The 14,294-nt window shown below is 38.8% G+C and overlaps 1 protein-coding gene across 2 annotated transcripts in view; it reads left to right on the forward strand.

Moving 5' to 3' along the window:
• The first annotated feature begins 278 nt into the window (after positions 1-278).
• capzb (capping actin protein of muscle Z-line subunit beta) overlaps positions 279-14,294 on the forward strand; it is a 22,544-nt gene continuing 8,528 nt past the window's right edge. For both annotated transcript variants that reach the window (XM_037678867.1, XM_037678866.1), the window contains exons 1-5: positions 279-522; positions 10,152-10,241; positions 12,094-12,215; positions 13,387-13,500; positions 13,591-13,732. In XM_037678867.1, coding sequence (XP_037534795.1) covers positions 520-522; positions 10,152-10,241; positions 12,094-12,215; positions 13,387-13,500; positions 13,591-13,732 — 471 coding nt within the window. In that variant the 5' untranslated portion in view covers positions 279-519. The remainder of the gene's footprint in view (positions 523-10,151; positions 10,242-12,093; positions 12,216-13,386; positions 13,501-13,590; positions 13,733-14,294) is intronic.

The following is a 14,294-nucleotide window of genomic DNA, read 5'->3' on the forward strand; positions in this document are numbered from 1 at the left end:
CTAGCTTTCAGAAGGCCTTTCAAACTTCATAGGAACAATTTTTTGTATCATGATAATTTTCTCCCAAATTATAGCAAGAATAGATTTCTTTAACCACGCCATTATCCCCTCTGTAAACTCGTGACAGCTGAGTGAAGATGTTGTGATGTCTGTCAGTATCTCCCGCCCTCTCAGCCTGCATATTTACTGCACAGCTCATCTCTTTCCATACTTGGCAATGCTCTTCTTGCTCTGTCGCTATTGGCTGCTGCGGTAAAACACCCGAATGACCCGGATGTACAAGCTGGGCCTGTTTTCTCACTGCAGCCTCCTTCCTGTAGCCCTGGTTGAGGAAGTGAATTTCGCTGACAGGGCTGGGTTCAGACAGGGAGAGGCGAAGAAAAACATCTTCAGCTGGGGGGGGTCTAAAAGAATAAACGCAGCGAAACAATAACAGACCGGAGGAGTAAAGTGATCAATCGCTGCGAAGTTAAGGTGCAGTCATCGGTGAGACCGTTCCCCGCTGAGACCGCCGCAGACATGGTAAGGGCCGCGGGGGAAGCTGGTGGGAGAGACGGGGTGAGAGAGCTATAATCGGGTGTTCCTACTCACTGAACTGCTGGGTGGTAATCCGAGAGGACCGGCGGGCATAAAGCACTCAGTGCATCCAACTTGCGCTAATAGCAAAACTTCTGGCTCGCTAAGATTGAATTAGCTTTGTGGCTAAATTGCTAGTTAGCTTCCTGCTAACATTTAGTCGAGCTAGCTACCCCCTAAAGAAGTTAGCACAGGATGTTTTGGATTTGACACAAGTTTAATACAGCGGTGGTGAATATTCCTAATATAGCTCACACACCATCCCTCCACCCTTTAGCTCAGGCTAAAGCAGTCAAGCGCCGGGTTGCTTGTAGCTAAAATAAGACCGCTTTCTCCTATTTCCAACCATGACAAGTTGGCAGCCTTCTGCTTGCTTTTCTGCTTCAGAGATCCATTAAGGCCTTTGTTTTTTTTTGTTTTCTTGAAGAAACATCACTCTCAGTACAGCTAATTTCACTATCTATTGTTCATATGTTGTCCTTTAGTGCATATGTTTTTTTTGGTCTCATAATGTATACTTAAAACTTGTCCAACTTGAACAGCTACGTTCAACAAGGTGCAACTGACTCCCTTTCCTCTGTGTTAAATAATCTAAACCCATGCATGCATCAGGATAATCTAAACACAGTTTGTGAAAGTAGCAAAAGCAGCAATTGCAATTAATCAAAGAATTAATATAGAAATACTTACAAATACTTTCGATTAGATCAAAAACAAGCATTGGCTGCATTTTTTTTTTAAAGTCATGGCAAGTTTTGCTAATTAACTTGAGTTTTGTATTTACTGATATCAAATACCAGCCAAGGAATACTTGCTTATATTTGTACTCCACCAAGTTTTTTTGTGTGTGGGGGGGAACTATACATTTTTGCATAACTGTTCCACATCAATGATATGGTAAAACAACAAAACACACACATAAATGACAGCATGCTAACCCTACCCAATATAACGTTAGGGTTGAATGACTGAAGATTAAATCACTCACGCTTGCTTACTGAAAATAGTTTATAAATATGCTGGATTCACAGTAATGGTAAATGGACTACTGTACTTATATAGTGCCTGTCTATCTTGTCAAGATACTCATTGATTTACACTACAATCTGTGTCTGCATTTACCCATTCATACAGCACTTTACTATGTCTCTACAAAGAATCAGTTCTTTAGATCACATTCATACACCGATGGGAGACACATCGGAGTCAATGAGGGGTTCAGTGTCTTGCCCAAGGACACTTCAGCATGTGACTGCTGGTTGAATCAAACCCCCAACTTTCCCATTGGAGGACGACTGCTCTAACCACTCAGCCACAGCTGCCCCTAAAGTAAAGATGGTGGTTCTTGATCGACAGTAGAGCCAATCCGTTATGCTACAGAAACTGAAATTAGATTAATTTTGCATCCAGTTTTGTTATTTCTAGATTAGCATCTTTGTGTTATGTGTGATGATCTGTGCCAGAAATTAGTAGAGCAGTTGTTTTTTTCTCAAAACTTACCCTCTTTTGGTTCCCCTCCTCCATCCTGCTGCCTGAGCCTCGATGCTCTCTGACATCGGGAGTTGCCGGTCTGATTGATGTCCATCTGATTGATGTCCACATCGAGAAAACAGCACTTATAAACCTTGTCTCTAGACATATAGATGTGATGAAAAACCTATTTTAAAACGGATAATAAAAAAGTGACCAAGAAGACAGAAAATTACATTAATTTCCTTAGGGTTACTGTTAATGTAAATATTAAATGTTTGAGGGTTCTCTACAACACATTAGATTGGATATGCATTGAGCACTTCAGGTATAAATGACCCAGGTTAGATAACTCTACATCTACAAAAAGGTAACTGAATTGAGTGTAACAGACAATGAGGGTCAGACAGCTTTTGTTATGATAGTGGTCTGATCTTATCATATAGTCATACTTGTGTAGATGAGCAAAGCAAAGTTCCAAGGTGTTTGAAGTCAGGTTTTTGCTGCAATTCATTTCTTATATTTCCAGTTTAATGTGACATGCTGGAGTGATCAGGTTTAGAATTTATTTCAGCTGAGCCTAAGCTAAGATGGTTGACTTTGATGCCTGTCTGATAATTTTTTTACGAAAATGTTTGTAGTCTAGACAACAACCTCTAAAAGTTTTCTGGGAAAAAAATGTATTTTCCGTCTAGAAACCATCCAGATGACCTGATTGAACATTGTTGGATACATTGTTGGATTTATACCTGGATTAATGAGCATGAACTTTGGCATTCCTTCTCCTGTTTCGCTCTCCTACAGTTTCCCACAGTGTCATGTTGGAGCTGCTCTGCTCTGCCTTGCTCACTAACGTCCTGTTGCTCACTCCATATTTAAGACTGAAAAATCCCCACTGGGAAATTACACTGTGCAGTGTTCGGTGCTTTGTAGCTATCATCTCTTCAAACAGAAATGTCACACTTCATGTTGACATGCAGGAGATTAATAAAAGTCCAATGTGGCTTCTTCATTTTAAAACGAGCATTAAAGATGTCAGGCATATTTATTCATGTAAATTCTTAACAGAATTGGGCCTTTAATACATAGTTTTTAAGTGATTTTGTAACATTTCTATTGCGTTTCAGCTGTTCGTGTACACAACAGCATTGATTGTTTTCTCTGATGGAAACTTTTTGTATCCAGGACTTGGAGTGCAAAGTTTTGGAAAATGGTAAATGGACTGTACTTAGCTAGTGCCTTTCTATATTATTAAGTATCAAGATACTCAAAGCGCTTTACACTACAATCTGTGCCCTCATTTACCCCTTCATACAGTACTCTGCTAGATCTGTACAAGTGGAAGAGGGGTGGGGAGTCTGAGATTATCATCATTGTATCGTCCCATAAAATGGTGAAATTATGTCTCTGCATTTAACCCATCACACATGAGATTCACTCAGGTGGAGCTGTGGGCAGCTATGTAAGTGCCCGGGGAGCAATTGGGGATTAGGTGTCTTCCTCAAAGACACAACATATGGGAATGGCTGGGAGTCGAACTGTGACTTTCTGGTCCCCAGTTGACCGCCCTACCTCTACCCTATCTCTAGATCACATTCATACACCGATGGGACACACATCGGAGGCAATGAGGGATTCAGTGTCTTTCCCCCAGGGACACTTCAGCATGTGACTGCTGATTGAATCGAACCCCCAACTCTTCAGTTGGAGGACAACTGGTCTAACCACTCAGCCACACCTGGAAAAGCTTGGTATCTGTGTGAAATCACACTTGCACGCTATGGAGGGCTGCAGTCAGTAGTGTTTCTGTACAAGTAGATGAATAATGTCAGATAGCAGAGTGCTGTTTGTGCTGCTTGCTCTTTTCTGTTTATCAGAGCTTCTGGCACAGAACATAAATTTGTCACATCATATTTTAGATTCGCAGAAACGCATTTCTCACTTTCTAAAATACTGAACAGAGCTGTAACGGTTTTCATGCTCGAAACTGAAGTGTCTGCGTGCATGTGAGTGTCGTTGAAATACAACAGTTACAATGGCAGCTATAGTGACCTGGCATGAAAATTACAGCAGAGTTGATGTTTTTATGGGATCTCGTTTTAACAGCGATTATGATCATAGTGTTGCAGAGTGAACGTTTTCCCACTCAACATCAAAACATCTGTTATGTTTCCAGGAGATCATTCCTATGTAAATGGCTTTTAAAGACCCTGCATTTTCAGAAAGAATGCCTGTATCGCTCGCCACCTGTCAGGAAAACACTTTAAATTAAGATAACTTATAAGAAATGAGCTACAGTTGTTTTTATCAAACCCATCATGCATAATCTCACTTGATCTGTTAGTGCTCAACTTTCAGCTACTACCACACCAATTTAGCTTAATATTTGGAAAATTGACTGAGTTTTATTTATTTTATTTACTTATTTTTGCTAAAGAGGCTTAGCTCTGGTGGACATTTTGAATGTTAATTATTTGCAGATGTAGATTACACCTGGCTTGAGAGTTTCAATAAAATCTGTCCAATGGTTCAACAGATATTTTTCCAACACAACAAATGACATCACATGTTTTTTCTTCCTACAAAATCTATCTTCAGTTCAGATTACATTGTTTTAACCACCTCCTATATATTGATGCAAATACAAAGTCTGAGGCTCGGTAGCAAATTGGCTACATGTTTATTCTGCAGTAATTAATGAAAGGTTTACCTTGTGTAAAAACTGACACGTTTTTGCAAGCTAGGAAAAACAGCTCAATGAGATAAAAATATAATGTTGCACTTGGTGTCTAAATGTGACAAAATAACTACACAATTTCTCACAGGGCACTTGTTTTATCAGTTTTTTTACCACACAGTTTTTTCACAGCTGTATTTACACATTGTTGCTCATTATTTCTGTGTACTCATCAGAACTGATGTGGGGTTGAAAGTGTTGAATGTCACATCCACTCAGTGAAGTTAGAGCAGTCCATTTTTATTTATGGCTCATGGTAAAACTCAGTTGGCACAGAGGTAAAAACATTTCAAAACAGTTAAACGGCACTTAAGCCCACCTGAAGTGATAATATCATGCAAGATAAAAGCAACTAAGGAAATAAAAAATAAATTGATATGTATAATTTTTGAACTTATGTCTTAAAGTACTCTACATTAAATTAATTAAAAAAACTTCCTTTATTAAAGGCCATTTCTTTGCAAGTTGTCTTGATAAACACCTAAATTGGTTTCTGAACATTCATTTTTCCAGGGGACACGGACTTTAGCTGGAATTACATTTGACGGTCGTATTTTTAGAACAACAATAAACTCAACAAAAATGCTGCTCAGCTACCAAAAGTGTAAAATCGTTACCCAGTGTGCTCTGCTTTGTTTAGTTTTTATGCTTTTCTCTCAGCATGAAACATATTTTTGTTGGAACAGTACAGATTTTTTATGGGTATCAGTTTGATCTACTTTAGTTTTGCTTCCTGTAACCAGTAAAGCCACATGCTAACACCTGTAGCGCTTCTTTTACAACCATTTACAAAATATTCACATGACAAATCACGGGTGAATTCCCACCTTCTTTTCTTAAGCTCAATGTATGTAGTGTGTATTTGTGTAGTGTAGTCTTCTGTTACTAATAAAGTCCAGTTGTTTTTGTATTGGAACGTTTTTTTATTTTTATTTTATCATGTCCTGGATGACTGAGAATTTTCACCAGCAAATGTAGTGTGTGTTTGTGTGAGTAATCCCTGATTATGATAAATGGTTTGCCCAGAAGGATAGGAATTCCTACACAGTCTATTTATTTATTTTGCAGTCATGAAGAATGTAGAAACACTATTCTTCTTTGAGAATGTAAGACGTTTAGTTGTCCAACTTGTTCAAATGACCCCTTCATTTTCTGCTTCAGCCTAAGTAACAGATTGGGTCAATAGTCTTGTAGATGTGTGGATGGTTTATCTAAAAGTTGCTGTACCTGAATTTTGAGGACAAAAATCTTAAGGGAAATCTTTTGACCTGTACAGAGAGGAAATCTGGTGGTTTTTAATTAATTTTTTTGTCTCTCTTTGGGCAAATTCAAATGTGTCCTCAGGCACTTGATCTCATCTTAGTAAGAATATCTGTGAGACATAGCTTTATCACTGTCCAAAATCAAATGAAATGACTTGAATACGTTGAGGTCCACAGTTTTATCAGAGCAGAGCAGTGCGTGTTGTGCTGTCTGGTTCACGGCGAGCCCGGGTGCGAGCAGCAGAGAGAAACTGCAGGTGAAAGGTCACCTGCAGAAAGCCAAGGAGGACACTCCACTATCCTAATGGAACTACCCCCTTTCATGAAGGTTGATATAGAAATTATTATTTTAATGCTTTTCATAATACAAAGGTGATGATGTGTAATAAATTATTAAATGCCTACATATTAAACATATGTGTTCACAAGTGATCAATTCACAACAATCATTGGGAGATGGATACCAGAACTGATGCACCATTACCCCTGCTCCCACACCGCGACACCACCCTCCCCGGGACTTTTGTATCTAAAATCTAATTTTGTTTTAAATGTTAATATGTTCAGAGCATCGTCATCATACAGACATGTACAACTTGCGTCAGTTACCAAACTGGGTCCAAACTGCGCCATCGTGGGAGCGCGCTCAACCTGTCTCTCTCATAATGAGAGGAGGCTCTCATTGTGCAATTAAGCAACATCAACACAAAAAAAATATGTATCTACCCCAGATTATAGCTAAGACATGTCTCCATTTAGCTTTAATTTTCTCCCCTATAGTTCACGAGGTTCTCTGTGTGAGGCGCACCTGTGTATTAATCAGGCTGTCCAATCAGCATCTTGATGTGCCACACCTGTGACGTGGATGGATTATCTCGACAAAGGTGAAGTGCTCACCAACGCAAAGTTACACATTTGTGAACAATATTTGAGAGAAAATGAAATTTTGTGTACATAGAAAAAGTCTTAGCTCTTTGAGTTCAGCTCATGAAAAATGGAAGCATAAACATATTATTTATGCTCTGCAAATGACTTCCTGTGCTCTAATTATTTAAAATATATCGGACAACCCCATAACTGAAAACACTGAAATGACCTGAAAGTAAACTAATGAAAAGCTGTTCAAACCCATCTCTTCCTTCAGAATAATGTTGGTCTTGATGGTGCTTCATTAGAGAACATTATACTGTGTACTTTTTACTAAGGTAATGTACACAGTATACCAGAGCTATTCAACAACACTGCTCAGGGGGCCACGGTTTCTGAAAGCCAACAACTTGGGGGGGCCGGACATCCAGCGATTTAAAATCATTATGTAAATGAACCAAGTTTTACAATGATCTGTTACCTTTTAATTTAATTTTTTTTTTTGCAATTGCATTAAATCATAAATGCAATAAAAAGAATCCAAACCCAGAACAAAAATATATTTAATAATAATTATTATTATTATTGTTGTTAATTTTTTTTTAATGATGTGGCCCATGGGCCACTGGCCACCAGTTGAATAGCCCTGCAGTATACTGTGTACCAATGATGATGGGTAACTTCTAAGTACAGAAAAAAGTTATAGTCAAGATTTTCTTCTGCTTTAATCCCTGGAATTATTTAATCGTGTTTTTTGTTTTCTCGTGAGACTTTTTTCCGTCAGGCAATACGTTTACATGGAGTTGCATGCAGGCTTCTTCCTTGCGTACTGAACTTGCATTTTCTTGTGTATGGTTCAAACTGACTGACTTGAGGCGATTGAGACTACTTTCTGTGTTGGTGCAAATGTTATCGACAGTTGACTGGACAATGTCTTTGTGTATGAAGGCTAAACTGGAGATTACGACACAATTGAGCCTTGTGCCATGAATGCATTCAATAGATGTCTCTTTTTTTTGTTGTTGTTGGATGTTAATTACTGCACTTGTACATACAACTATTGAACCAGAGATAACTGAATATCACTTTATGTTCAATAAACAGACAAAAAAGAAAATTGAATGTGTCTCATTGAGTGACGCATGCTATGCTTGGTTGTGATACAGCACAATCGCTTGTATTTATAGGTTTTTCGGTCCTAAATTGTATTCAAAGTGGCATTAAAAAGGTCTTAAAGTCCTAAATTTGACTTGCTGAAATGTTTATCGTGTAATCCAGTTTTGTATATGTTTGGCAGCACTTTTCATCCATCTGACTTGCATGTTACCATGCTTTTAACATGGGAGCTTATTTTGACAGCTGCCTATGCAGTTTCGTTTTTGTTTTAATGAAGCAGAAGTCCAGTCACTGGTAAAAGACTAATATTTAATGTAGTGTAGCTGTTACTGATTCTTCCATGTACTGATAGTAAATCAAACACTCTAACGTTTACAGCTGCTGTCTGAGTTCAATAAACTGTGAGCTTTGTGTGTCGGCTCCAAATGGTATTTATTATGACTTGTAGCTGGAATTGTTGCTTTATCCTTCATTTACAAAGTGTGACACAGATTAATGCAGCTGTAAATTATCTTTTAGTTTAACAAATCATGTTGTCGGTGCAGGAACAGTCAAGTGTTTTTAATACAATAATAAAGTATCTTTTTATAACTTGTGTCTGCACCACAGAAATGAAAGAGTTGATGTATTCAGTAGACTGATATTTATAATAAAACTCCAACATTTGTAGTTTACCAGACTTGTGTTGTACAACCCACTGAATTTAAAGATGTACTTCTTATCCTAACCCCATGAATAACCCTCAAATAGTTGATGTACCAGGACATCATATATAAAAATCCTCAGAGTGAAATGGTGGAATGCCCCCTCTGGGTCAGGGATGAGACTTTGCTTCAGGTGGAGTTTTAATTATCTGGGCGTCTTGTTCATGAGTGATGATAGGATGGAGCGGGAGATGGATCAACCGATTGGGGCTTTGTCCCCAGTAATGAGAGTGTTGCTTCAGCCTGTCATGGTGAAGAGAGAGCTGAGTGGGAAGGCATAGCTCTTGATTTAGTGGTCTGTCTACGTTTCAACCCTTACCTGTGGTCATTCGGTTTGGATCTAACCGAAAGAACAAGATCCCGGAATCAGATACAAGTGGACAAAATGGGCTTCCTTCGCAGGATGGTTGGGCTCAGTCTTAGACATCGGGTGAGGAGCTTCATCATCTGGGTGGAGCCATGAGTAGAGCTGCTGCTCCTCCACATAACAAGGAGTCAGTTGAGGTGGTTTAGCGTTAGGATGCTTCACAAACACCTCACTGAGGTTTTCCAGACACGTCCCACTGGTAAGAGAGGGGTTGTGTATCTTCTTTAGCTTGGGAATGGCCTGGGAACACCTCTGTGTACCCCAGGATGAAATGGTGTGGCTGAGGAGAGGGATGTTTGGATTTCTTTCCTGGACCTGTTGCCTCATGGGCTGTACTTGTGTAACGCTTTTCTTCCTACCGTAATCAAGATACTGGAAGCACTTTACAACACTATCTGTGCCTTCTTTTACCTCTACAAACACATACAGTGTTACAAGATCTCTACAACGCTAATTGAACAATTACTACTCATCACTGCTTTTATCACATTCATACACCGATGGGACTCTCATCAGAGGACATGAGGGGCTCGGTGTCCTGCCCACGGTCACTTCGACATGTGACTGCTGGTGAAATCGAACCTCCCAACTCTCCCGCTGGGGGACGACTGCTCTAATTACTCAGCCACAGCTACCCTCAAAGAATAAACCTGTACAACAGTGTCCTCTTCCATCACTTGCCATCAAATACTAAGTGAAAATATAAAAGGCAACATGTTAAACACCACAACAGTCTAGTATGATTCAGCCTCTTGAACAAAGAAATAAGATAATCTGCTCTTTAATAACTGATAAAACTGGGTTGTAAGCATCGTGTTTTTTTGTTTAGGCGATATCCAAACAGTACACTGGTTTAATATTAGAGAGAAATAAATCTGCGTACAAATTTATGAAATCGTTCTTTGATAAACAATTTTTTGTGTCGAACCAAATTCACAGCGGAAGAACGAAACGACCAGCGTGGCTGTGAACTGTAGAGGCTACTGACACGCCGTCTGTCTCCTGTAACCTGACCGTGCAGCTGTATGATCTCTGCTGGTTTTGTTTTTCAGACCGACCAGCAGCTGGACTGTGCTCTGGACCTGATGAGGCGTCTGCCTCCTCAGCAGATCGAGAAGAACCTCAGTGACCTCATTGACCTGGTGAGTTGCTCACAGGACAAGGTCCAAGCCCAACCTGGTCTTTGTAAGGATTTGATCTTAATTAGCTGCAGTGTGTTTGTGCAATGAAAAAACATTTCTGCCCATCACTGTGGCTTTTTAAAGAATAATGTTCAAAATGTAATGTGGTTTTTATTTAACAATGATCTATTTTCAAATAACTTGATTTTTTGTTGTTGTTTTGTGCAGTTTAGCTTCTAAACTCACCACATTAATCTAAATTAGACATAAGTCAAATGACACTTGTTCCTCTGTTGTTTTCTGATTACATCTGTTGGTTTTCTGCCAGAGCTCCCACCTGTTCACCTCCCTGTTCTCCCCACTTTAACCCCTCTCCTCTGCTCTTTTCTTTCCCTGCGACCACTACGTCCGGTTATTAGCAGCTATTATCACAGCTGCCAATCACATTCGCCTTTTTTATTTTTTTGGCTTCTTCTTGGCTTAAACGCGTTTCCTCCTGATACAGTTCAGCAAAAATCACTGCTTTCATTTGAGTTTATACCACATCTCTCATCTCCTCTTTGATTTCCATACCTACCACACTTTTTCTTTACTCTTGTTTTTGTGTTGTGGCTAGTGTCAGCTGCCAGGTGTGCGTCTCTTCATTTTTCTTTTTCTGAACAACAGTGCCTCCTTTGTGTCTGCTCTGAAGCAGGAGCACATGGAGAGGGGGCTCCATGTCAGTCTGTGAGAACTAATTTGTCCTCTCTTATCTCTTGGATATTGTATTTCTCTGTTCTTTTATTCTAACTTCGTTTGGTATTTAATGAAACTGGAATGTGACGGATAAGAACTTAAAGCATCAGATGTCACCGACTCCATATTCTACTTCCTCTTGTTGCCATTTGTTACAAAAGTTTTAATTGAATAAAATACATTCCTATATTTTACGAGCCCCATAAAACGTGAAGGTTTATTGGCAACTGCTGCATTTAAAGAGATTTTTCAGATTTTAGTAGCGTTCTGTGGAGAAGTTAAAGTTTAAAATTTTACCTGTTTAACTCTTTGAATTGCCTCCGTTTGGAGGTACATAGTTTTCATTTATTTATTTATTTAACTGTATTAATGAACCAAAAATATGCATGTTAGTCTGCCTTCAGGCCCAGGCCTCCCTTGAAAAAGAGATCTGTGATCTCAGTGGGATTTGCCTGGTTAAATAAAGGTTAATAATAATTAAGGAACTGAGTTGTCCAACAAGGCCAGAACCAGAGTGGATTGTCATTTTAAAATAACTTCAACCTCCAAAGATTTTATTGCAGCTCAAACACCTTTTTATAAACTTTTACATTATTGTCATCAGTTCCAGGGTACACGGTTGTCCTGATGGAAATATTCTTGTAGGAAGTGGTACAAGTATTTTTATTATAAGTCTAGAAAAGCAGCAATTGAATATATTTTTCATTCTATTTCTTTAAAAACGTCTTCTTTTTTCCCCCTTAACAAATACCTCTAACAGACATGTTTTGTTTTCACGCTGATTATAAATTAAAGATAAATTCGGTCACTGGAACTTGGCCTGATGGCTGTAAAAGAGGGGACATCAGGTTGGGCTTGTCAGAGCAGTTTTGGGGATTAAACGTGTAGCACGAATAAACAAAGCTACACACTGTTGTAGTTTAAATATTTAACCTTGTTTGGATTATATATTTTATTTTATCTGAACTCTGTAAGTTGCAGTACAGGACCAATAACTACAGCTGTGCAGTAAACACTGATAACATACATGATAACTAGTGGATTTGAGCTCAGTTAATCCTAAATCTTTGAGACTGAATTTTCGTGAAAGAGTTAAAATCCTCTTTAGTGGTAAACTGAGTTTTCTGTTTTCATCTAGGTGCCCAGTTTGTGTGAGGACCTCCTCTCCTCTGTGGACCAGCCCCTGAAGATCGCCCGGGACAAGGTGGTGGGGAAAGACTACCTGCTCTGTGATTATAACCGAGATGGAGACTCCTACAGGTTGAGTATATAAGAACGATTATTTCTGCTTCATTGTGAGAAAACAAAAATCACATAATTAGTAGGTTTCTCCCACGGCAATAAATGAGAGCTGGATTTTTGCCTTTGATAAATCCCAGAAACTTCAGATCTTTAAAAAAAACAGTGAATAAAAACACATTGATGGCGTATGTTGTGTCAAAATATGCACCTTCATTACTTAGAGTTTACATCCCCCGTCACCAAAAGCGATCACTGCGAGAGGTGGGGGACATCCTGGACAGCTCTCCAGTCCATCAAAGAGACGCATAGAGACAAACGAGACAACCATTTACTCTCACTCACACCTAGGGACAATTTAGAATTACCAATCAGACTAACATGCATGTTTTTGGTGTGTGGGAGGAAACCGGAGTTCCCGGAGAAAACCCACGCATGCACGGAGAGAACATGCAAATTTCATCCGGAAAGGTCCCCAGCTGGGATTTGAGCCGGCAACCTTCCCGCTGAGAGGCAACAGCTCTACCAACTGACAGCTGCCTTGAAAATATATAAATCTGTATTAATTTGTTATAAAAAAAAAAAGCCACAGTTATTTGTTTCAAGAGAATCAAAACGCATAGATCATTTTAAAATCACATCGCAGCTCCCTGAATCTTAATGTTTTGAATCCAATTATTAAAAATGTTGTAAATAAACACACTTTATTGTTAAACAAGAACAGATTCTAGTTTTGGTTAAAAACAGGTCTTAAATTTTCTTTCTGTTTGTTTTTTAATCTTCACTAAATGGTACATCTCTGTCTCATGTTTGAACCAGGAGAGAAAATGTTCTTGTAGTTTGTGTAAAATCTGCTGAGGCCCTAAAAACTGACTAAAAATATTGAACTGAGGAATTAGGTGTTTATAAGTGATATATCAGCAAATAGATGTAGATCCTTTTGTATGTTAAGGACAAGTTTCTCACACACTGTCTTACCAGCAGGCATAACAAATGACCAGTAGCCAACATTCTCATTACCAGGACTAGTTATCAAATTTTGGCTCCGTATGTTATTTTTCCACATATTTAGACCTTATTTTAGTTAAATAAATACAGTTGTTTAGTCTCAGTAGTTTTATAGTCGTTACAGTAGGGTGTAGATTCTACATTTGGTGATTAAAAGTGCATTTTGTTATGTGTCGTTCCTTAGATCCCCGTGGAGTAATAAATATGAACCTCCCATTGAAGATGGTGCAATGCCGTCGGCTCGCTTGAGGAAACTTGAAGTTGAAGCCAATAACGCCTTCGACCAGTACAGAGACCTGTAAGTACCAGCAGGGCAAACCACGAGGAGATGATGGGTAAGAGCAGTCGGTCTGGACCTCTTGTGACTTTTAAAACCCGTGTGCTTCAGGTACTTTGAGGGCGGCGTGTCCTCCGTGTACCTCTGGGACTTGGATCACGGCTTTGCAGGAGTTATTCTCATTAAAAAGGCCGGGGATGGATCCAAGAAGATCAAGGGATGCTGGGACTCTATTCATGTGGTGGAAGTGCAGGTGAGCTGATGTTTTCTCACATTTTTTTAACTACCCTTCTTTTTAAAGAATTGTTTTAATCTGAACTTTCTTATTTTTCATTACAGAAGTGAGAGCGGAATAAACAAATTTAGCAAGCATGCCACCCAAAACGAGTATTGACTAATTGCTGCAAAACATTAGTTTAGATAAATGTGGCTTTTGAAGACTAAACTTTTGCGACATATTTTAACATTATCAGTGTATAAAAGGTAAAAGAAAAAAAAATAAAACCAGCATGGCTTTGACCTTATTGCAAATACGCAAACAATTTACCTGTAGGATTTTTAACTCCATTTGTTTCCATAAAGTCTGAACTCAGTTGTGCCAACAACTATACACACTCTAGACCTGATCCGAGTACTGGGTACTTCCACTTGTATCTTTTGTAAATGCAACTATAAAAGCAGCCAGGTCCTTTAGAAAGTTCTTGAAGTTGTTTATTATGAATAAACTTTAAAAGTCTAAAGCTGAGGGTATAACAATAGTCTTGACCCTGTAAAATTTTGATAATATGGAAATTCACATATATGGAACATGTATG

This window comes from Nematolebias whitei, chromosome 7 (genome assembly GCF_014905685.2).
Source record: "Nematolebias whitei isolate Nwh7 chromosome 7, NemWhi1, whole genome shotgun sequence".
Taxonomy (NCBI): Eukaryota; Metazoa; Chordata; class Actinopteri; order Cyprinodontiformes; family Rivulidae; genus Nematolebias; species Nematolebias whitei.